The sequence below is a fragment of the Taeniopygia guttata genome, chromosome 1 (genome assembly GCF_048771995.1).
Source record: "Taeniopygia guttata chromosome 1, bTaeGut7.mat, whole genome shotgun sequence".
Taxonomy (NCBI): domain Eukaryota; kingdom Metazoa; phylum Chordata; class Aves; order Passeriformes; family Estrildidae; genus Taeniopygia; species Taeniopygia guttata.
In genome coordinates, this window is record NC_133024.1 from 8,937,100 (window position 1) to 8,962,466 (window position 25,367).

At 39.5% G+C, this 25,367-nt stretch overlaps 1 protein-coding gene across 4 annotated transcripts in view; it reads left to right on the forward strand.

The window, feature by feature from the left end:
• Nucleotides 1-25,367, forward strand: part of SAMSN1 (SAM domain, SH3 domain and nuclear localization signals 1) — a 143,385-nt gene that overhangs the window by 49,330 nt on the left and 68,688 nt on the right. For 2 of the 4 annotated variants that reach the window (XM_072923360.1, XM_072923357.1), the window contains exon 1: nt 20,377-20,474. Coding sequence is in view for 1 of the 4 variants with exons in the window: in XM_072923355.1 (XP_072779456.1) it covers nt 11,015-11,038; nt 20,337-20,474 (162 nt within the window). In the remaining 3 variants the exon portion in view is untranslated. Of the gene's footprint in view, nt 1-10,901; nt 11,039-20,336; nt 20,475-25,367 lie in introns of those variants that run through there. The other 2 variants (XM_072923355.1, XM_030262850.4) reach the window with 2 other exon arrangements.

The following is a 25,367-nucleotide window of genomic DNA, read 5'->3' on the forward strand; positions in this document are numbered from 1 at the left end:
TGGAGACGTAGGATACCATTTGAAAATGGGAAAACATCTCTGGAGTAGTTAAGATCACACAAGCAGACACATTACACTGAGATGTTTGGTCAAGGACAGATGAGTATCCCATCCCCAGCAGTGACTGAAATTTTTATTAGTCATATTCAGAAATGTAATTCCAGCCCTCACATTGTGTTTTTTCTTTTTGACTACCTAATCCCTTAATAATATATTATGCCTTTCTTAGTGTCTGTGAGATAAATAACATGCTCTCTTTAAGGAAGTGTAAACTCACACCCAGCAAAACTGTGGCTGTGGCTGACACCATTTGCAGGAGCAGTGTAAGTTTCCAGATCAGGCTAGGATATATTCCCACACACTTTTCCTCTCCATTAATTTTTCACATAGTGCCATCATTTTCTTGAGTGGATACATTCCTTATATCCACTCAATCCAACTGGGCTTTTCCAGCAAGGTACTAATGACAAAATGGACTGGGCTTCCCTGTGGTTAGTGCTACACACAGCAGCAAGTTACCAAAAATCAGCCCATAGCGTTTGACTTTGCCACTGTCTTTTTGGGATGGCTCCTTCCCCACCCTCACTGTTTCTCTCCTGGAAATTCCCAGAGACTGGTGGAAGGAATGCAGTGGTGAGCAGAGGGAGGTGACAGAGTAAGATGTATGCCAGCCTTTGTTCCTCAAGAGGTCACACAGGAGTAATAAAGAAAAAAAAGATTGGCTACTGTAATAAATATACTGCACAGTTTACAAACTAACTGCAGAATTAGACTGTTTCCAGTTTCATTCAGAGGATGAACGAGTATCTTTGTTGGATGCTTACTACACAAATCTGGTTTGTGGTTCAGATTTTGGTTTTGTGCACACTTCTTCCCCGAGGACACGTAGCCAGTCCTCCAAAACGTTCTATTTTAGTTTCTGCAACAATTTTCATTTCTACTCGAGTGAAATAAATATTTAATGTTTATTAGCACTCTGACTGGGGAATCCACTTGTATCCCCTGTCAAGTGACTGCTCTGGCAAGCAGGCTAAAACGTCATGCACAAGCTCTTACACATTTATACACACTGCTCCTTAGCTCCACTGCTGTCTAAATAATCTACACGAAGCAAAAAAGCTGATTCAAGGTTCTGGAGAAGCAGAAAGTCACCTGGTTTGGTGAAATCACATAGAAAAGAACAGAAAACAAGAAGAAAATTTGAACCCTAGAGAGAAAGGATGCTGTGACTGGTGAGTTGCAGCAGGAAGGGCAAGTCCTGTCCACTCCTCTACCCCTATTCTCTACAAAGCTTCCTTGCATAATGTTGCCCTGAAGAAAGCAGTCAGATTAATTACAGAGATACCATAGAAACATGAATGCATAAATTATAGATCCTGATTTAGCTTTAATGTAGGGTAGCTGTCTAGCTGCTAAATATTGTCAAGAAATCTACAGTGTCTGAATTTTTGCACAGACAGACTTTACATTTTTAAGTGTCTTTAAGCATCTTAAGAGTGAGGAAGCAACTGAAACCACAGATTGGAAAATCAGCATTTTTACTTCAGACATTCCCTCACCAGCGACTGCTAGGTGACGTGATTTTGGTTTTAGTGATACAGACAATAAAATCAACTTTATGACAACATTGGTGTAATGCTACATTCCCTGCTGTGGGGACACTGAAAGGATAACTGTGCTAAAGATTGTGAAGTTTTAGATCTGATACCGTGTGAGTGCTTGTGATGAAGATGGGAAGGGATGGCCAGCAGTGCCACCTCTGGAGTTCCACCCACCCACTGTCCTGGGTAAAACTGCTTCTAGACATTTGTAGCACTAAACCAATATGTGTGAGATTCACTAAACTATTCCTGATGGATATTTGGAGTTTATTTGTGAACATTACTTTCTGCATACAATAGTGTTTTCCTTTTGATGTTTTTAGGGTAACAGGGTTTTGAGCTACATGTGGATTCAATAGAGTTAGAATAAATCTTGGTGGTTCCATGGTTATCCAGGATAAAAAACCAGTCATCTATTCCACTGAATCCCACTTTGAAGAATTTGTGTGAAATAAGAGCAGGGAGAGTCACAGGGGAATGGGTCTCTCTTTGATGTACAAGCCTTTGAACTGTAACTGTTCCTGTTGTCCACACCCTTTTTGCAGATTGTTGAATGCCAGTCTTCCTCAAGAACTGTCCCAACTGTTCCTTGCTCTCATAAATTAAAAGAAGTTAGCCTATCCTGGTAGAAATTCCTATTCAAACACAGGAATACTGCCTTTGGTTTTTCCCTGTTTCCCCCCTCAATCCATCTGTAATTTAGTCTCGTGATGTTCATTGTCCTGCTGAAAGTGTCTGTTCTACTTAATGTAGAACAACACAGAAATTTCCTCAGCAGCAGGTTTTTTGTTGTACTGTTTGGGGGCTTTTTGGTCTACTTTTTTTTTTCATGTATGTTCCAGTTTTCAAGTTATCCATCACAGGCTTTTTGGTCAGTTGCCTGAGGTAATCATGTTCTGCTAAATCAGGGCATGGGGGCAAGAAAGGTCACCCTACTCAACCTTTATAAAGTTTCTGGAGCTGCCAACTCCGAGCATCTTGTTTAACCAAGATGATTAAAAGAGTGATAATATCCAGTTACTAGCTCTGAGACAATTTGGCCATCTGAGGTACCATGAGGACTCAGCTATAGCAAGCAAGGCTGTTCTCCACAGAAATGAATATGTGCTGGTGTGCTGCCAAGATTATTCTAGGGCTGCAGATGGCATCTACTGTTCCTACTGTATAAGCCTGGTTTAATGCGACTGGTGCAGACAGTGTGCAGCCGATGGAATTTTTTTACTGATGCGATGTGATAATCAAATTTAAATTTTGTTTTCCCTAAATATTTCAGAACACACCAGCCATGTGTTGTTCTTACAACATGTCCTGACTGCAGTGTATGAACTTCTTCCCCTTGATATCGACCTCTTCTGCATATTTGATTACCTTAATAAAACCCATAATAGCTGGTACAGATGGGTCCTGTTTTGGAGGTGCATGAAGTCATGACTTGCCACTGGGCATGAGAACTGCCATTTTTTAAAAGGGGCCATAAAAGGCAAATACAGTTTGTCTCTCACATGGCACAGTATGTTTGTAGAAGTGATGGAAAGTGCTATAACACATGGAGAGGCAGTAAGACAGTGTAGCAGGGTCGTGAATAGTCAAAAAAGAGGACACTCCAAGCTGGAGGCTCTGCAATCACATGCACAGAGATGTAAACAGCTCAAATTGCCACTGCATCAGATGATGCCTCCTTGTCTCTAAAAAAGAACACTGTCCTAAGGATTAGCTACCCGGCTGTGACTGCTTGGGGACACCAGATCAGCTGGCACAGCCCAAGTGAGAAATATGAAGCTTTGCTAATATCCACCAGCTCAGGGTCTATCCAGAGCACCTTCCACGAATATAAATGTTCCATCCAAACAGTGTGGAGCTATTAAGCTGTGTAAAACAGCAAGGTGGGAAGAAGTGCTCTGAGGGCAGCATCTATTACTTGCTGAAGCATGAACTGTTTTATGTGGTCTATTCCAGCTCACGACTATATTTGCAGCCCTTAAGTGTTTAGACCATTGTCTTTCAAGCAAATTTTGTGCTGCTTGGGTGCATTAGTACTCACACTTCAAAAGTGGTCTAGAATATTAGAATCTTATTGTATTTTTCTAAGTAGAGTTTGAACCCCAAGTTGCAGAGTGTTAGAGAAAAGCTTTATTTGACACAAAATCAACGGTTGCATTGTTGTACTCCTTAATGTATAACTGCTATGGATTGCTGGTCTTCTCAGGCTGTATAAAAGAATTGTCTTTTTAATCAGAAAAATGGTTTTATATAGTAAATGGTTTTATACCTGCAAATCTACGTTAGAATTAGTGCAATCAAAATGTGTTTCTTGTACAGCAGAATTTGTTGGGAACAACATATAGAAGAACCAGCTGCAGGTAGCAGGTACTTATCTAAATCAGCTAAGAATCCATGGGATAGGTAAATGAACACTAAATGGAAAATTTCTGAGTTCCTAATTTGATTTTCAAAATGGGGAATCTCACAGAAACCTGATAAGAAAATGAGAACATGAGACAGGAGCTCCCCAGTGTAATTGTTAGGCTTTTTTTTTTTTTTTTTTTTTATTCTAGATGCTGCTGCAGCCTCACTGTCTGCCAGTGAGTTCCTCTTGATTTGATGAGAGTGACAGGAAAGATTCCAGAGGACAGAAGAATAATTTTAATTTGGTGTTGCGTCTACAAATTTAGGCAGATGCAAATCTGATCTGGTTGGCTAAGAGCTAGGTCCAGCCCCGAAAACAGCAGAAGATGTGGTGGTAGGGACAAAATAGTACATTCTGCTGAGAGGGTACTCATGGAGGTGTAGGCGTGGAGGGTGGGCTGTGAGAAGCAGCTGTCTCCTGTTTCACTCAGAGCAGGGTGCTGTCAGCACCATCTGTGGGTATGTCCTGAAGGCAGTGCTTGGGAACAGGAATAGGTGTCCATAGCCACAGGACCTGGGGGCAAGTTAGGATAGACTGTTCTAGAATCATAGAATCACAGAGTGGTTTGGGTTGGAAGGGATCACCTCATTCCAACCCCCTGCCATGGGCAGGGACACTTTCCTCTATCTCAGGTTGCTCAGAGCCACATCCAACCTGGCCTTGAACACTTCCAGGTTTGGGGCATCCCCAGCTTCTCTGGAAAACCTTTGCCAGGCCTCACCATCCTCACAGGGAAGAATTTCTTCCTAACATCGAATCTAAACCTACTCTCTGTCAGTTTGAAGCCATTTCCCCTTGTTCTGTCACCGCGTGCTCTTGTAAATTCTCTACTTGTCTTGTGGGTTCCTCTCAGGTACTGGGAGGTGCTCTAAGGCCTCCTCAGAACTTTTTTTTTTCTTTAGGCAGAACAGCCCTAATCCTCTCAGCCTTTCCTCCCAGCAGAGCTGCTCCATCCCTCTGCTCCCCTCGGTGCCTCCTCTGGCCTGGCTCCAGCAGGTCCCTGTCCTTGCTGTGCTGGAGCCCAGAGCTGATGCAGCCCTGCAGGTGGGGTCTGAGCAGAGCGGGGCAGAGGGGCAGAATCCCCTCCCTGCCCTGCTGCCCACGGGGTTTGGGATCAGCCCAGGACACGGGGGTTTCTGGGCTCCAATGGCCAGGGTTGTCCAGCCTCTCACCCACCAGCACCTCCAGGTCCTCCTCCCCAAGCTACTGTGGGTCCATTCTCCTCCCAGCCTGTCTTTGTGCTTGCTCCAGGTGTAGGACCTTGAGCTTGGCTTTGTTGAACTTCATGAGGGTCGCACAGCTGCTTCTCAAGCTCGCCAAGGCCCATCTGGATGGCATCCCTTCCCTCCAGCGTGTTCGCAGCTCCACACAGCTTGGTGTGCTCAGCAAATCTGCTGAGGGGGAACCCAGTCCCGCTGTCCACCCACCTGTGTCCTACAGAACACATATGTTGGTAGAGGAGCTCTGAATTAAATTGCCAGAAATGCTAAGATCGATAGATAAATTCCTTTTGGCTTCATTTAGCTTTGGATCATGCCCTCAAGGAAGAAATAGATGACTACAGGTCTTAACCTGAATTCTCATAGGCAAGAATGGAGAGGTAATCTTTCTTGCAGAGTGGATTGGAAAAACTCTGCTAGCCTTTCCAAATTCTGTTCCAACTGCTCCCACCAGGCCTGGGTGGCTGCAGACTTAGACAGCAAAACTGATTGTTTGGTTCTCTTTCCAGCAGGGTGCTGTCATCTTGATATTAAAAAAAAAAGAAAAGAAAAAGCCATCAAAGTAAAAGGGATGTGGGGTGATGGAAAACTAAATGTTTGCAAAACAGGCCAGTTCTTTGAATTTCCCAATCCATTACATAACAAAAATGCATGAACTGTGTGATTAAGAATACTAAGTAGTAAGTACAGAAATCAATTCTGTTTAGTGAGCATTCAAATCCCCTTGAGGATTTAAAATGTTTTTTAAAGTCTAAGGAGGTGTGTGGGGGGTGACATCTTTTCTATAAATGCATAGAATTACTAAGCACAAGGGATTTATTTAACCAGGAAACTTACATTACTGAGATTAGACATCTCGTTTTCAAGGTGCTCTGGGAAGATAATGACTCCTATACCCATAATTCACTGTAGACATCAGTTTTGTCTGATAATACATAAATTGACCTGATGATAGAAGTTAGCAGTTTTCACTCTAAATTGCAGTATAGTGCTAGATAGCAATAAAGAATGTGTGGGGGTGATTCATTGAGTTTCTTTAAATTATAGAGCAGAGGATTTGGCCCTCCTGTTTAGGAAATATACATTTCCTCTCTAAAACAGAGATGCAGTTTTTCCTTTCATTAAAATATAAATGCTCTGAAAAACAAAATCAAATCTTTTGGAACAAGGGAAAGAACAATGTGGTTATTTAACCTGAAAAGAAGGTTAGCCTGAAGGAATAGCTGAATGTTACAATGAATCACATGGAAAACACCATGGGCTTTTATGATGCTGTGATTAAATATGATCAGTTAGCAGGAGAAGGTGCATGAAATTCTGATTACAGAGAATCTGATGGGAATTTTGCCAGTGACTTTTATATGCACAGAGCTTCTCTTGGATCCTGGAAACTGTGAAAGCATTTTACTTGCCTATTTGATTTTGAGTTAGGGAATATTCGCACTTCCTGTCTTTATTTGCTTGATTTTCTGGGGTGAAGTAAATGTTATAGCATTTTATGTTGAGTAAGATTAAAATAATCACTAACTGAGCTAAACTCTGTTGAAAAGCCTTGTTGCAGAGGTTTAAAAACTGCTGTACTGAATTGATCCCTGCATCTGTAAGATTTTCATTTCAGAGGAGGAGCAGACTATTGCAATTTGGCAGAGGTGAGAAGGATTGGGAAGCTTTTTCCTTACCAATTTTTAATTAGCTGCTGAATGTAAAAGGAGGAAATGAAGAAGCTGCCTCTAAATTGAAGGAGATTCTAAAAGAAAAAAAATCAATACCGTTTAAGGAATCAGATTTTTAGTTGGTACTTCATGGGTCCTTTCCAAACTATTAAGTAGATGTAATTTAGAGCCACTGATTGGAACATCTGATTCAGGAATATCAAATGTTAGTAGCTCTGTCTTGGAGACTATTGTGTTTGTGGTCTGAAATGGAGATTTCTACCATTTAGAGTGTCTTCGGGAGATGTGCATGACAGAAAATGTTAAACTTGTCTTACAGAAGAAGTCTCCCAGGTTCAGTCAGGGGCTTCTCATGGAGCACATGGGTTCACATGGGAGCTTCCCGTGGGTTGTGGATCACACAGCTCTGCACAGGGCTGCTTTGTCACCTGCCTGCTGGAAGTGAACAGGAGAACCTGAAAGGAGACGGGGGTTTTATCCAGTGTGCACCTATGGGATTGCCCTCGCATGTCAGGGAATAAGTGGGGTGTGGAGTAGGCACTGGCTGTAAGGAAGTGCTGAAAGTTCTCCCCAAAGAAACAGGACAGCAAGAGGGAAGCCTCTGACTTAATTTCTGAACTTCCCACTTTCCACTAAGATAATAGCAAAGCACTATGTTTACTTTTAAATTATAATAAAGTAATAATTCAGCCTTTTATGTGGAGTGAATAGAGAAATGTGACCACTCAGCCTACAAGCAGTTGCATGTTTAACACTCAGACTATATCAGGCAGTAGCATTGTTGCTTTGAATTTTAAACCTGTATGAAAACACTCAGATGACAAATATATGATGATCAGAAGACAGCTAGATGTAAAATGTAATTAAGGATTGATATGCTATAAGAGGAAAAAAACTGGAGGAGGAAGAAAATAGGAGTAAATATTATTTCCATATTTACTGAAATGCGTTCAAGTTAACAACTACTAATACATTATTTTATTTTTGTCCATCACACAAGGAAATCTGTGCACCACACAGCCTTGCTGAGTTCTTCCAGTGGCAGGTGAAGCTGCACCAGTAGAGTGGCTGTCATTAGAAGGGGAGCCTGGAGCTAGGGCTCAATTGAGAGTACCTGCACCATAGCTCGACCTTTAGTGCTTGTATGCCATGTTAGATTATGGATTGCCACTTACTGTGAGCACACAGCTGAAATCCAGTCTCCTGAAAAGGCCAAGGATGCCTTGAGATCTCAGCTATGAAGTCTATTCATTGTGCAGGAATAGAAAACTCAATATATGAAAGTCTCAATTTGTGCGACGTTTTTTTTTTTTTTTGAGGATATAGAGCCCAAGCATACAGAAATCATGGAACAGTGATGAAAGAGAATTAAATCCTAACTGTGCAAGATTAAAGCTGGGAAGTGAAGGTTCAAGTATTTGATAAAAAACTTTTTCCCCTTTGTCCCCTTATTATAGTGGGTTTGCTGTTCTGTTATGCTACTGCTGCTGAAAAATACACTATTTATAACAGATAAAATATACATAGAGATCACAACACTGATGCTACTGTCAAATTTGATCTATTTAGTTACTGTTTTTTAATTATTCTCAAAGCTCAAATTCTTTCCAGAGAGAGCTGTGGTGTCAAATGGCATTATGAACTCTTGCTAAGTATTTTATTTGCATTATTCATCCTGATAATAATCTGTTGCTTCTTATTTTAATTATTCTAGTAGGTGTTTCCTTACAGTTTGTGATTTATCTAGTAGTCTAATGTCATCTCTAGTTTAGGCCTATCAACAAACTTGACCCTTACAGAAAGTTGTAACAGTGAATAATAAACATCTAAAGTGCTACTTTTTCATAAGAGTTTTACCACTGACAGTACCCAAAACCATGTAATAATGTGCATTTTTGCCTTCCTACACAGTTTCCTTGCCATATGTGTGTAACTGTAGGTATAGGCTGCTTTTTTTATTTTAATGTTTATTCTTAAATTCTTCTCTGTTCTACAGGTCTACAAATATAGGCAAAAATTAAAATTTAATAGCTTAGTTTGAGATCTGGCCTTTTAGTTACTCTTACCTTGAGGATCTGCAGTATAAAACCAAGAAACTTCCTCCTAAATGTTTTAGAGTAAATAACCAAATCACCTCTAAAGCTAGAACCCAAAATCAAGAAATTAAATCAATCTAAATGGAAGACACATCCCCCCTGAGTTACTTATTTTAATTTTACTTGCTCTTCAGTCTTTCTGGAGTTTTCCAGATAGCTATTACTGCAAATAGGCATTAAAGAAAAATAAGTCATTAATTCTCTGTAGCAGGAAAAAGTGCTTTTGGTCATTACTTTCATAGTGCTCTGCACATGAGGTTTCTGCTGGTAGTTTCGTTTTTCCAGCTGGAGAACCTGAGACACAGGAAGGATGAGCACTTGCTCGCTCACAAGAAAACTTGCAAGTGAGCCATAAAGCAAATGCAAGCCCATCTGTGGCAAGCTTGGTCTCTCAAATGTCTATTTTTGTGTCACTAGGTGGTAATTGACAAAATCTGTTACTAGTACTCAAGTTTATAGGAGGAATAAATGAGAACTCTCTCATTAATTTGCTTCTAAATGATAACATTTGTCATAAAACTCTACTAATATGTGAAATCAACCTGAAATTAAAGCTGGAAAGGAGACCTGGGAAAAGCCTTCAGAAAGACTTTTACATATTTTACAGCAAATTTGAAAAGTGCCAGTTAAGGATTTTTCCTTTTAAAATCCTGAATCTCATCTGCATTTGTTTGTGTGCACCTTGTTTGGGTTTTGCTCATGATAGAAACCAATTTATGTTAAAATGTAGTATCCTGTCAAAGTAGAGACATTTCAGATTTGCTGGCATGTAGATTCAGACTAAAAAATTACTGGAATAAACTGAAACAGTGAGAAGTGGGAGTAATGAAAGAGATGCCTCTCCTTTACAAATATGAAGCTGTGGGCCCAAAGAAAGGAAATCAAGATCATGGTCACAAAATGACACTGCCTCTCCATTTCTGGGGAATTTCAGCTTTTCTCTTCAGTACCAATTGCTACTTGTTCATGTAATCAAATTTCATAGCATGCACATAAAAGCTGTCGGAAATTAATTTATGGGAAATTAATTGTGGGTTGGAGGGAAATATTATTCCAAACACTGTCTAATTTCAGGCATTTCATAATCTGTAAAAATGAGACTGGCAGTACTTTTTTAGCATCAATTCTTTGTTAGGCTGTTCTACTCCATTATGGGTGATGGAATTTTCCTGGTTTATACCAGCTAGTGACATAGACTAGTTTTTTCTCTACAATCACTTCTCCTTTGTTTGCTTGTCTGTATACATTATAATACCTCCTACTATAACTCATGGATCAGCTTCAACCACTCCCAATTTTTTTTTATTTTCCAGATTTGCCAAGTTTTCAAATGGCAAAATTGATTTAATCCTAATCTTCGTCATCAAGTAATCAACATGTTAGGCAGTAGTTTGGTAACTATATTTTAGGGTACAAGTATACAATTTGAGGTTTTTGCTTGGCTTTTGATTGGTTGCTTGTGAGTATTTTCAATAATTTTTTTTTGACTCACAAGTTTTTTTCAAGAATTATAAGTAAGAAAGTTCCATTCATAATGCATTAGTTAATAATTACTGAATTTTGTATATTAATTCATGTGTATAGGAAACCAGAAATTTCATGAGAATTTCTGTCTTTTGATAATCTCAGTAAGTTGAGAAGATTTTCCTTGGAGTTAGTTGCCTGTGCCAATAGTCTCAGACAGAAGAAGTTTTATTTCTCTTAGATAATAAACTCTAATAAAAACAGCAGCCTGCGAGAGAGCATTTTCTGAGTTCATGGAAATCATTCAGACCTTGCTTTTGTTTTGCTAGTAAACACTGCTCTTTAATTCAGAAAACAGTTTGTATTGGCCTGGGGAAGCCTGTCTCATTTGATAATGGGCTCTGAATCCAGTGGATTATTGCAGGGATTTTATCTTGCAGTAATCTCCGGGGAGAAATGTACAAACAGCTGGGAGAGCAAGAAGGAACTGCATTGTGCAGCAGGAGTTTGTGGAGCAGAATTTTAGAGTGCTGGAGTGGATCTCAATACCAACATGAATCTTTTCTGTTTTTCTCTGGTAAGTGTGCCACACATAGTTGTTTTTTTTTGTTTATTTTTATTTTTAAGTGGGTTACTGAGTTTATAAACTGAACTGGTGGGTGTACTTTCATGAAAAATAATGAAGGGTTTATATCACAGACAGTGCAAGGGTTGTATAACAATAGTGAGTCTCTCTAGCCTAGATGAAGGAGTTTTTGTATAGGAAATTGTATGGAGCAAAATATGATTCAGTAAAAATATAAAGCAGAGAATAGATAATAAATGTGCCATGCACTATCTGGGACTTTTGCAAAAACATGCCAATTTAGTCATGAGGCATTTAATCCAAATATGGTAAAACAACTCAGAAGTAAGACAAAATTACTAAATATATGTATGTTATAATTTGCTTTACACTAGGTTTTGTTTTTTTTTTTTTTTTTTAGATAATAGTATCCTTTTTTTCTTTCTTCAGTAGTATGGGAGAACAGCTAGAACTTTTCAAGCAATAGTTTTCTATTAGCCAAATATGAGAATGTAGTCATCAGGGATAATTTATCCATGGCAATATTTGCACACAGACAGAGGACTTGATTTAAGACCCTCTTTTGTTGGTTTTGCGTTTTTGCACTTTCTGCTTGTTTGTTTGTTTTGGTTGGTTGGGTGTTGGGATTTTTTTCTTTTTTTTTTTTTTTCCCTTCTCTTTCTTTGCCCCAAGGCAACTGCGCAGAACAAACAGGTAAATCAGGATAGAAAATCCACAGAAACTATTTATGTTTTAAGAGCTTTACCATCTGCCAATACCAATGCCCAGTATTAGTAATGGTAATTAGCTGAGTATATTTGCTGTATTTATACAGCACAGTAGATCTGTTTGCCCATTTTTCATCTTTTGTCCTGATGTTTAGTATCTCTTTCCCATACATTTGGAAAGAACAATAAAAATCAATATTCAAGCTGCACTAATACAAACTCAAATAGAGCAACTGCTTTGTGTAAATCGTTGCTCCTGATTGCTAATACTGTCTTAGTGCAGAGTCCTGGTATTTTCCAGATCATAAGGATTAAAAGATGGTTTGTACTTAGAGTAAAATGCACTGGTATTTCAGGAATCTGTGACAAAAGTCACTCAAAAAAATAATTCCCTGGGAACTCAGTGACTATTTTGATCATAGTTTAGTGTGAATGCCTATGTATTTGTACAAAGTTAACAATGGCTTTGTGGTACAATCTGTAGCAGCTTGAAAATACTAATTTCAGAAGTTCTTTGGGAAAGAACTGTTCTACCAATATTTTACTGTTCTGTTAGAGCAGCTTCTTGTTTTCTTAGTAGCTCACTTTCAAAATAAAGGTGTTGAGCTTTGTATTGGTAGAGAAAACAACATTTAGATGAAATGTCAGGTAGATTGTGTGGGTGACAGTAGGTCAAATTCCAGTTTCCCTGTTAAACTCGGTATGCAGCACCCAGGGTTTCTGTGGGAGAGGCAATGACTGCTGATAATGGATGGTTCAGACAAGTGAAAGCTGGTGCTGTGATAGTTTCTGTAATGAAATAATTAGTTCTGTTTAAAGATTGCCGCTAAGAAGATAACCTCCCTTCTTTACAAGCTTTACATGGGAGCTACTCTGTCCGCTTTGGTAATCTTCTGCTCACCCAGCAAAACACCTCACAAGTTATCAATATTTAAAGATAATTTGTAGGTCATTAATGGGTTTCATAAAAGGAAGAGGCCTGTGCAGTCCTCCCTGTGCCTGTGACATGGGGCAGTTGCTTTCAGTAATCAGATTGTCTAGCTGGGAAATGAGCTGGTGATCCAAGTATGTGCACGGGCCACTTTTACTCTGTCACCCTGTGGCCATGGAGAGGCTGGCTGCAAAGCAGTTGTAGTATCAATATAAGGGTGTTTTTCCCTTCAAGGGAGTCAAGCCAGAAATAATGAACAGCAACAACATAATTAGGATTCAAAGGCAACTTTTAAATGTGCTAGGGGAGAGATTCCCTTAGTAGTTGCAAATAGACACCAAGGAATAGAAATCATGGTTGATTTACATTGAGTGAACATCTGGAGCAACTGCTAAACCTGAAACAGTGGAAGAGAAATTCAGACTATTGACAGACAGAACAAAAAGAGCTATGCAAAAGAAATAATATTCTCATGGAAGTATTTATCTCATGTAGACTGACTGACAAGATTTCAGACTGCAAAGTGTGTGTGTGTGTGTGTGTACTTATGTGTGCATATGCCCATGCTGTTAAAATACACTGGTTTATAGCTCAGAAAATAACTTTCTACCCTATAGTAGGGTAGAGTATAGGAGTATAGTGGTTGAAGTAATCTACAGCCTAAGAGAATGACAACAATATTCTGTTTAACCAGACTTCTGGCTGATCCAAAGTAGTGGAACAACCAGGTTGTTAGAGGAACATCTGTTCATACTGTTGAATTTTAGTTTGTGCTTGCTTTCATACCTGTCCATAAAACTGAGACATAGTTCTAGCATGAGACACAGTGTTATGGGCCAGTCTAGCAAGTGGTGATGGGGAGTCTGGAGACACAGAATAGTCACAAGATGATTGTGATGAGGCTTTGGAGCCTGAAATTGAACTCCTTTTCCCAGTGAGACAAATGAATTACTCGAATCTGTCACCACGTGGGAGTCCTCTGATCTTCTAGTATGACTGCTCTAGCACGGGGTGTTTCCTCAGCAGTACTTTGTGTCCTCAGTTGACTTAAGAATGATTTGGTTTCTCAACTGAGATTATTTTTCTCATCAGACTCATTTCCTTGTTCTCAAGAGATTTTCAGGCAAATTAGATTTGCCTTCAAAACCTTGTGTCCCTTTTCCATTTACAAAATGATCAACAGGGTAAGTGACTTATTTTTTTGTAGATATATTATGTTAAAAGGTTAACCTTAGACCCTAAATTTGCAGTGTCTTTTCCATCTCATGGTGTTTACCATGTCAGACAATATAATCAGAACAATACTCTTTGTATTATGGACAATATACAGAGAGAGTACCAAATTAAGCGCTGCTTTTGTATGAATTGCAAGAAATAATGCTGCCAAACCACCTGTTTTGATACACTGTCTAATAAATATCAGAATCCTACAAATCTGATAAATGAAATTTATTATTGAACTGTGAATTCCTTTAGTTAAGGTGGAATATTTTTCCTGCATTATTTTCCTAAATTGACTCAAGGATATATGTGTTAGGGTTAGCACCAATTCACCTGGAAGAGTGTCGGAACACAAAATGCCCCTCAGACATTTTTGGAGGTTCCAGGTCCAGGTCAGAAGCATTTGAGACCCTGGCAGGCAGCTGGAAACAGCTGTGATTTTGGATTTGAGCCATGGAATGATTTACCAACCTTGCAGGAAGAACAAGAAGTCACAAAAGTTTAGATGTTATAGTAGAAGTAGTCACAAAGTAGAGGGAAGAATTTTTAAGTGCTGTACAGGGGGGTTTTAAGTCCTGTACAGGGGGTTTTTAGTTTTGTACATGGGGGTCAGAAGTTTTAAGATGGAGGGATTTGGGCCTGCCCTGTCCTCCCTCTTTCTTCTTCCTTACCTCCATGTCCTTGGTGATGTTGGCACTCACAGATTGGTTTAGAGTAGAAAAGCACCATTTAATATAGGTAATAGGCATTGGGGAAAAACTGTAAACATGTAATATGTAATGTACCATATAAAAGAGAGCAGCAGCCAGGGGTGGGGGAAGAAGAAGAAGACGGGAGTCAGAGAGGATGTCAGGGTGTGTGTGTGCCTCTGCCTGAGCTGCTGAGCAAACCACAGCAGCCAGAGAAGAAAACCTTTTAGATAACTTGCAATAAACTGCCTTGAGACCGAACAACAAGAGACTGCTGAGCCTTTCTTTGGAAGCACGGGTTGGAGGAGAGACTTTCCCACCACACGGAGCCACCCCTGACCTAGGGTGAGCTCTGGCAGAAGAGTACTCCTGAGTTATGCTCACAACCCCTGCCCTTCAGTAAGGTTTTCATAAGAAAGCAGAGCAGAAACCTGTGTAAGAAGGCCAGTAGAGAAAGGCTGTGACGCTCCTAATTACAGTGTGGTTCAGATCAGTTACTCAAGTTGAGCACTAGTCTTAGGATTTAAGCCAAACAAGATCCCTTTCATTTGTCTATTTCTTTCACATATGGTGCCTTTCTAACCACCACTTTTGCTAGTAAAATGTAAAGTTAAGTACTGAGTGAAAATCTAATCCTCTTAGTGATTTTCAATAGCATTGGACAAGTTATGTTTTATTTTGATTGTTGGTTTAAAGATGTGCTGACAGCACAATGTAAAATGTATTACATCTAATGTTATAAACTGAAAAAGCCCTTGGCACTAAAAGCTAATGTTTCTATAGTGCAAAATGCAGAGAGAATAAGTATTAATAAAAGTGATGTAGTGGATAAATTGTGAATTAGCTGGAGCCTCTATGTTAAAGAAACCATAGAATGGTGCTAATGCTGCTATGACTAGTGGGACATGATGGCACTTAGGAACGGACTGGACTTAAAACTATGTTTTACCAAAGAAGGATTGGCTGAATGTGCGTGATTAGAAGAGATCTAAGTGGTTGAACTTTGTAGTGCTTCCCATGTAATCATCTCTCTATAGCCCTTGTTCCTTTTAGCTGGATTGCTATCATCCCACCATACACAGGGATGTATGGTGGGATGATAGTGGGATGATTTTCCACCCCTAAACCTGGGATGGAAAATGGCCTGGCTGCATTACTAAATGCTCTTTCTCTTCCTTATGATCAAGACTCTGCATGCCATGATGATAATAATATCATGCAAAGCAAAGAGCTACAAGTAATTATTTTCTTCTAGATCTGAACTGGAATATTTTGGATGTTTTGTCCCCTAAAACTCCTGAAGCAAAGAGCTTCAGAAAGCTTTCTTATTCCATGTAGGATAAAGAAAATGTGCTAACTACTCCAGAATTAAGTTCATATTTCATTATACTATCTCTTATTTTCCTCTGTGATGTTTACTGTGCTCAGGAATACTAAAAGAATTAGGAAATGAAAAAACTTTACTGGCTTGGCAGGTTTTGGTATAAAAGTAGACTTAACTGTAAAATAAAATAAAATAGAAAGGAGCGAGAATATTTCAACTTCAGTTAAATACTTTGAGTTGCCCTCAAAGAAAGGCAATTACTACAAGGAAAATATACACTTATAAAGTATAGAAAGCAATTTTGAAAACTGAAGATGTATTTTCTCTTTTTTGGGTGCTCTCCTTCTCACTCTTCTGCTTTTTTGTGTGAGTTTTCTTTCTTCAATTGGCTTTCCTGGTTGTCCTCTCTCACATCCTTTCCCTCACTGTTACGTGTTCTCACTCTTTCTTGTGTCTGTGCTTACCTAAGCCCACAAAAGCCTCCCTTCCTCTCTTCACTCTATCTTCCTTTGTGTCCCTTCCTTATCTTTTAATTCTCCCCTCACTCTCTCCTTTCACTGTTCCTTGCCTTTTCTTTTCTCTCCCTTTTTATCTTTTTCATGCTTCTCTTTCACATGAGCTCTCTTTATGCCTCTCCCTTTCTTCAACAATGCCATGTATTATTCCCTATTGAGGGGGAAGTATATGGTTATATTTTACATTGCAGAATCCTGGAAAGGTTTTAAACTCATCCTTTTTGCCTGTGATTCTGCTCTCTCACCCATTTTCTCGCTTCATGTGACCTTACTCTCTTTTCTGCACCATCATGCCCCTTCTCCCTTGCTTAATACTTCATGGCCACTCAATCTCATGACCTGGTGCTCACTTTCTTGCACCCTTTCTCCCTCTTTCCTGAGAGCTCTGTTTGTCACAAGGATTCCTTGTCCACCATTTCTCACATATTCACTCTTTCTCACAAGTTGTCCTGTTCTTTCTTATCCCCTTCCTCACAGCCCCTCTTTCTCGTGGCCTTGCACTATCTCCCCACTTCTCATGACCTCACCCCTTCCCTCACAACCTCATTCTCACTGTCTCTCCTGCCTGCACACTCACTTCTTGCACGTGCCTTCTTTTTCTTGAACAATCTCACTTGTGCTCACCATCCTCATTCTTCTTCTCTGTGCTATTCACACTCGCTTCTTCTCATGCCCCCCTCTTGCTTCCTTGTGTTTGCTGGGGTTTTTTTTTTTTGCTTGCTATATTCTCCCAGCACACTCTCTTTCTCATGTTCTTTCTCCCTTTTTCTCACACTCTCTTTCTGGTCTTTCTCTCACATGTGCACTTTCTTCCAGCCTTGTTTGTGCGTGCTTGTGCTTTGTTGCACGCTTCCTTTCCCAGGCACCTGCCTTTTCTCATGATGTTGTTTTTCTTGCACCCTTGCTCTACCCTTGGCACTTTCCTTCATGTGCTGTCCTGCTCTCCTGCCTTCAACCCTGGCTTTTCTTGCACCCACTCTTTCCTGTGCCCTCCTGCTTTCTCACGAGTGTTCTCTATCATGTGAGCATTCCCTCTGATGTGGGCTTGCTCTGTCTTATTTGCTTTCTTAATTTATCTTATGAACACGTCCTTTCTCACATCTCAGTCTTGCTTTCATGCAGGGATACTTTCTCATGCCCTCTCCTTTTCTCACACCTTGATTTCACTTGCATTCCCTTTCTTGTGCCCTCACACTCTTTATCATGAACTTGTGCTTAACCATTTTCAAACCTTGATGATTGCTTTCTCACTCAGTTTCTCTGCCGTTCTCCTTTTGCTTTCTCCCTCTTTATTTCTTTATTTCTTGCACATTCCCTTTCTGGAGTGCTCCCCCTTTTTTGTGGCCTCACTTCTCTTGTGGCCGTCCTCTTTCCAGCACCCTCCTTGCACGTGCTGGCAGTTTCTCCTGCAACCATGTTCCCACACACCATGGGCTTTATCTTTTGCTTTCCTTACTTGTGGCCACCCTTTCCCACGTTTTTGCTTTCTTGCCCATGTCCTCCCTTTGTCACACCCTTGCTTATTCCACTACACTTGATCTTTTTGGTGCCCTCCCTCTCTCATGTGCTCACTCTCTCATTCCCTGGCTCTTCACCTTCCCTTGGTGTTTCCCATGTGCTTTCTGTGCACACACTCCTGTGCTTCCTCCTGCACTCACAACCCTTCCAGTCCCTTATGTTCACTCTTCCTCAGGAAATATTTACTTCTCACCCAATATCTCTGTCTCATGCTCTCTTTCTTGTCCTCTCCCGCTCTCATTCACAGTTCCTCTCACTTTCACATATTCCCAGGCTCTCCCTTGCTCCCTCATCTCTTTCTTTCTCTTCTCCCCTCGCTCCCTGTTTTGTGTGCTGGCTCTTCCTTGTGCATTTGATTTTTGTTGAGTTCTTTCTCACAGCAGCTGTGTTTTCCCCCGTGCTCCACTTGCATGCCTCCTGTTCCTCGTGCCCTGGCAATTCTTCATGCATGTCCTGCTCCTGATGCCCTCACTCTTTCCACATGGACCTGCTGTTTTTTCTGCACACTTTCTTTTTGTCTTTTTCTTACGTGCTCACCCTTTCTCACGCCCTTGAGCTCCATCTTTCTCACACAAGATCTCTCTCTCTTGAGCTCATTCTCATATTTTTCCTCCTTCAAGCACTAATTCTCGCATGCTCCCCATTAAACTCTTTCTGTAATTCCTCCTCTCCTCCCTCTCTTATCCTTGCTCTCTTCCCCACTTCTCCCCCACCTCTTTCTGTATCCTTTTGGTGTATTTTCTTACCCTTTCCCCCCCCCCCACCCCACACTACTTTCACCTTTCACTGTTCCTTGTCCTATCTTTTCTCTCCCTTTTTACCTCTCTCATACTCTCACATGAGTTCTCTTCTATGCTTCCATCTCTTCATTAAATAGTCTCTTCACCAAAGTTGTGTTTTATTCCCTATAGAGGGAGAACTAGATGGTTGCATTTCACATTGCAAAAACCTGGAAGTGTGTAACAAATTTTTAAACCCATCATTTTTGTCTTGAAGTGTTCCATCCACAACTTCAGATGGGGAGGCTGAACCATCATTGCTATATGGCAAAATACTTACAGTGATAAAAAATAAATGCAGTAATAAAAAAAAATGCAGTTGCTGTCAAAACCCAAGCTCAGCTGGATGTTCAGCATTTCCATGTGTTTCATAAACTAGGCACCAATTTCCCAGGAAGCATTAACTCATTAACTCCTAGAATAGGCTCAAGTATGCAACTTGAGTATTTTCAAGAAGTTCACCATGAAATATTTCTCCCAAAATATTTATTTTGGTTTATCAAAAATCTAGCAGACTGAGGCAAATAAATATCCATTGATAAACATTGTGCTTGCAAAAATTAGTCATGTCTTTGAACTGCTGCTTCACCAGTCAAAAATATTGCCTGTAAAGCTTTATGTATTAATAATATAATTTCAAATATACATCTGTGTTTATCTTCTGTACTAAAGGAACAAATTCCTTTAAATAATAATATACTATGTTAATTTCAATGGTGTTGCTCTGCTGTAAGTCACACTGCTTTAAATTTGATTTATTCCTTAATTAATGCAGTTAAAATTACTAATCAAAATTCATTGGGAAAATATTCAGTGCAGATCAAAATGGCAACATCTAAAATTTAGGATCATCATTTAGAGTGTCTTTAGTTTTGCCATCTGCTTTCACTTAACTCTTGAATTATGAAATGGCAGTGCGTATATGTAATCCAAGCTCTTGGAGTTGTGGGATAAATGTAAAAATTTTATTTTCTATTAAAATATTTATATTCTTGGTGGTTGGGTAAAAAGAACCTTACATGTGCATTAAAAAACAGAGTTCAAAAATTTGAATGCAAATGGAATTTTTAATTCTAGCCATTATCATTATTTTGGGGGCCTAGACCACAATTGTTCAATCTGAGGTGCTGGCAGCATTGTTCCTCTCAAATTCTAAGTAATGAGGTTATCTTTCTGCATGAAATTAACTTTTTTTTTTTCCCCTATGTAGAGGTACAAGCTAGAAAACATTTTTATGGTTCATATAAAAGTCTTCATGGTATATGGTTTTCATAGTTTTCACAGGACTTTTCATGTAGTGTTCAGTTGGAGATATACACTTGGTTTTATTCCTTCTGAGAAGAGAATATTAATTTTTACTGTACCCTCAGCTTTAACATGGCAATCTGTGGTGTCTAAATCATGACACTGTGAACTCCAGCATTTGGTACTTATTAAACTTAACATCTATATGCCTTTTTAGAGAAAAAAACTAAGTAAAGGATTTCAAAAGATGGGGGAGGCAAAACACATTCCATTATGCAAATCAGACAAACATCTTCCTTGTTAAATTACAGTTAATTGAATATAATTGCAAGCGTTCATCTCTGTTTAAATGTGTTTTAGGAGGGCTCCATGGACAGTTTATATGAGCCTGTCCCAGAACATCAGGAAGCCAAGGATACAGCTACTCCTGAAAGCCAGGCTGGCACCCCAGTGAGCACACATGGCAACTGTGGGCCACCTGACAGGTCTATGTCTTTGGTAAGTAGCATTTAATTGCAAAGCATGCAATGCATTTTGCAAAAAAAACCTGCTGTGTACGTGGGCACGTGTGTGTTCTGCTGGCTTATCTGCCAGTTTGAACTATTTAGGCTTCTCAGAGCCATTGTTCACATCTCATCTCTGTGGCCAATGACCTGATTTCTGTCCAGAACACTTGAAAAGCAGGTCATGAGTTTCTCTACAGCGAGCAGCAAAGGGAGATTAGTGCAGCTGCACTGGACAAGGGAATTTCTCTTTGCAAGTAACAGTATATGAAAGCTCTGGGTACAGTTATTGGTATGGTTTGTCTCTAAAGAATATACTATCACTGTCTTTGGTTGTCCTTTTTATTAATACAAAAAAATTGCATTTCTAAAGTCTGAGCAGAATGAATTTTGATGGCCTCTGGAATAAACTTGACATTTTACAAGACCTCATTAGGCAAACATGTGAAGGAGGTTGTCTTCTGGGCTTTTATTTTTTCCTTCCTAAATGATGTTACCCTAGTTAATCCTTTCTTATTTGCATGTTATTGGTATAATAGATGATGCTGTGACAAATACTTTAACATGGTATATTAAATTTCATAATCTTATTTATTTCAGATTCTCTGTTCTCTGCTCTGCAATGTGCCTTTCTTATAATTACTGTTTCTATTTCAATGTAAGATGCAGTCTGGTGATTGAATGAAGGGGAAAACAGGATGGTCATCACTCAGTGGAGGCTTCCCTTCAGATATTGTGCCAAGTTTCACCCACATGCACTCTGGGTTAGACACCATGTACCTATGAGTCTGCTGGGCCTTTGGTGTTGCAATATCACACAGCAGCTTTGCACACAGGATTTGCTTGGAGAAAGTGCTGGAGCTGGTGGGATGGGAGAATGCTTGGGGAATTGTGGCATGCACTTGTTAAATTGCTAAAGGACTGACAGACTCAGACCTGTCTGCTGTAACCATCTCACTCTGTGCATGTTCCTCTCTTCCACATAATCACCTTGGGACTGTAGTTATGGTCCTGGTTTTGAAAGTGTAGCAGTGCAGATATCTCAAGATGATTCCTCACAGCATCAGCAAAGATCTATGAGCCTGGGCTCTGAAATGTCCCTATGTTATAATTTTCCTGCAATAGGTGGGAGATGCTGTCTCGAGTGACAGGGTTTTCCCCATTGCCAGGCTGTGGCCTTGTCATTGTAAGAATGAGCTACCTCTACAATGTTCCAGTTAAGAGTGCACAACTGTGGTTGTGAAATATGGCTGGAACCTCATCCTAGCTTGACTGGATGCTCAGTGTGGGAAGCTCTAGTTATTTGCATTTGTGTAGTGCATGCCATTCTACATGCCCAAACATGAACATTATAGTACAGTTCCTACATCTATTCAGTCTTTTCCCCCTTTGCCATGACTCCAAACCAATTTAATATTCAATGACTGCTACACTTATATTTCCCTGGTCAATAGATGTTCATCTGTCAGAAGCAGTATTTAGACAACATAAAAACTAAAAGGGCAGTTTTGTTTTTTGCTTTGTACCCAGAATAAAACATATGATATCCTAATGGACTTTGCAATGGAAATCTAATTGGAATTGTCCTTTATTTTCTCAAGGTATGGTAAAGACACGCCCATAGGACTGTGCTCTGCTATGGTTTTCACAATGTATAAAACTAAGACTTAAAACTGCAGTGGTTGTTTGCATCAGCTGTTTCTTGCTTTTTCTTATCTTTATTCTGCTTTATTCTCATCTTTATTCTGCTTTTTATGTGTCAGCATCTTCATAATTTTTATTGTATTGGGTTAGACTTAGGCTTCATAAATTATTTAGCTAAAGGAAAATAATCAACATATCCAGTAAAGAATTTTGTTTTCCTTGAAGCAGTGTGCAGAAGCAGATTTGCTACTAGTGTAGGATTAGAAAATCCCATACATTAATCTGAACAAATTTTAGCAAAACCTCTTTCACATTGCTCAGTGTTTTGTGGGGTAGCTCTGCTTAGTCCATGAAGGTACACGTATCACACTGAATAGAAGAAACGCTTTGGTTTCTGCTACCTCTTATAATGTATTTTTGTTTTCTTAAAGAAGATATTATGGTGATGACACATTTGTTCATCATTAACTAAAATGTTCATTCTCAATAAAAACACTAAATGGGGTAGGCACACTTGGCTCACTAGGTACTAACAAGAAACTTCCCAAGGCTAGTTCTAGGTTTTATTTTCTAGTTTAAGAAAAAATAAAATAGTTGAGCCGAGCACTTAACTAAAAATAATGTCTGGATGCTGTGTCACTGTACTGGCTGTAGAATCAACACGATTATTTATAAAATACTTTCTAGAAATGGAAAACAAGATTACTGATGATGTGTTGGCAGTAAGACCTATGGAAAAATGTGGCTAAGGCCAGAGGCCTGTGTGTAATCTTATCTGCTATTTCTGGCCTGTGAGTTATTACAGCTACACCCTGGATGAAGCTGTTAAGCTTATTAACTGAGCCCATTTGTACTTCTCTCCCATTTTTAATTCCGTCACTCGGTTCCAGGCTGCGGGGCAGCCCCCACAGCATGATAAATTCAGGACATTATTGGCTCCATTTAGCCATCCATCATTATCCAGTAATGCACGTACATAAGTGCACTGCTAAGTAGGTATGGACTCGAGTGAATCTTTAAATGGTTGGCTGAAGCACGGCAGGTTACACAGAGCTGTTAAATCTCCAAAGGGTGGAGCAGCCTGGCACGGCACACGTCCTCCTCAGGAGGCTTTGACCTTTCCTTTTTCCTTTATAACTTCAAAATCAACAGAGCTGGCATCCAGGATCAGCTCCCCTCACATTTAAAAAGGCTGATGGGGGCTAGAGAAAATTCTTCCTTGTACTGCAAAAGGGTAGCGATTTTCTTGCAGTGAACTCATCTGTGGCGATTTGTCCTAATCAGAGCTGGGCCATGAAGTTCTTCTGGAGATGTGGGAAATACGGGGTAGTGTGGTCACTGAGGCTGTGCAGGACATCATTCACTGAACACAGTGACATTCCTTTTTGAACCATGGCTCTGGCTAAACATCTGCCCAAATGACACATCTGTATGAAGAAAAAGCCGTCTTTCATGTACACTGTTCTTCTACTTCACATAACTCCAAAGACTTTTTTAATATCCAGAATTATTTGTCAGGGATGTTTCCACTCTGGGTTCCTGTGGTATTATTGTGAACCTGTTGTGCACATATGCCTTTTGATTTTAATCCTCCTGGAGAATTAGCCTGTTAATTTTGTGATTACTTTGTCTGTTGCTCAGCTTCAGTGATATTCTCAGAAAGAAAGAAAGAAAGATTTATGGAGTTGTTTTTGTACTTAATGCAGAGCAAATCTGAATTGGACTTTCCTCAGAAACAGCTGAATCACATGGGTACTCTTTGCCTGTAACAATGTTATTAACTGGGAAACTGAATTTCTGCCTCTTGTCACCTGGTGTTGCAGTCTTCTACCTCAAAAGCTGTCTCCAGCTTCTCAGGGAAACAGCCTCCAGTATTAAAACCATTTTCACATGTATCCTGTCAGTCTGAAATCACCAAATGTCATAAGATCAACATATTTTTGACTTCCTGACTGTGATTGACTACCCTGTATATCAGAAGAGTGCCAAAAAATTTATCATTCATTCTAAGCTGTTGCCAGGAATGTGAAAATCAGTTGTGATACCTGCCTTAATCTGCAGTGTTATGATTGGCCTTTGATCCCAGTGAGGGTGAGAAGAGGGCTGGTTATCTGAAGTGGTCATTTCCCTGTCTGCAGGTCTTAAAACACACACAGGAGCTCCAGCTTTTCTCAGCCAGCTTGGAAACACCAGAGGGTTTAATTCAATTCCTTAATTCAGAGTTATTTGATAACATCAGGAAGAAAAGGACTTTATCAATAATTTCATCATGCAGGGTTTCTCCATATGCAGTTTTTTCCTAGGGAACATTTGGGATAAGGAAGGAAAGAATTGTTCCCATAAACAAGATAATTATGCTCTAGAGAATGTGGAGAATAAAGTCAAGGTGAACCTTTATTTACATTCTAAGATAAAATATGTTTTTAGAAATTAGTTTCATTTTAAAATTACATATAAGTTTAAACATAGTCAATACCAAAAAGATACTTTGAAAAAGTACAAACCAGAGTAAATTATTCTTGTACCCCAGTTTAGCCACCTGACTCAGAAACAGCAAGAAGAATGTTTTGAATGAAAGGTGCCATTTTTAAATGGCCATTTAAGTCCACGACCTATTTCATTTTGGCACTGCATCCCACGCTATCCTGTGAACTCACATTAGTCATCACCTCAATATATGATGTATTCTCATCAGTGAAAATTTGCTGGACTTTAGGAATTGGTTTCAAGTTGTGGAGCAAAAGATGAAACCCTGCTTCATGGTCTACACCAGCTGTTTGGTGTGTGAGGATATGAATCAAATCTTTTTGGATATATTGCCACAATGGGGCCTGTCTCCATTTTTTTGTCTGGATCCTATACAGATTTTAAATCGCAATATCCTTTGGTCTCTGACCTCCATGGATAATGCTTCCTTTAACAAACTGCTTGAAATAAAATATTTAATATCTTTCAATGAAATTTGACACAACCTTTTTAAAGAATACTTAAAATTACTTTTTAATTTTTTATTAACTTCTCTGTGTTTGTGCACCTGTTAGTAATTTCTCTTGAGTTACTGAAAATATTTGTCCCGGGACTAAAATGCTGACATTTTTTTCAGCAAGAAATTTTTATTACATTGCCTACATTATTTCAAAGAGAATGATAAAGTTTGTATACTCATTTGATCTACATACAACATCTGTGAGCAAATCAACACAGGCAAAAAAAATCAGATGTGGAAACTGCATACAGTTGTCTA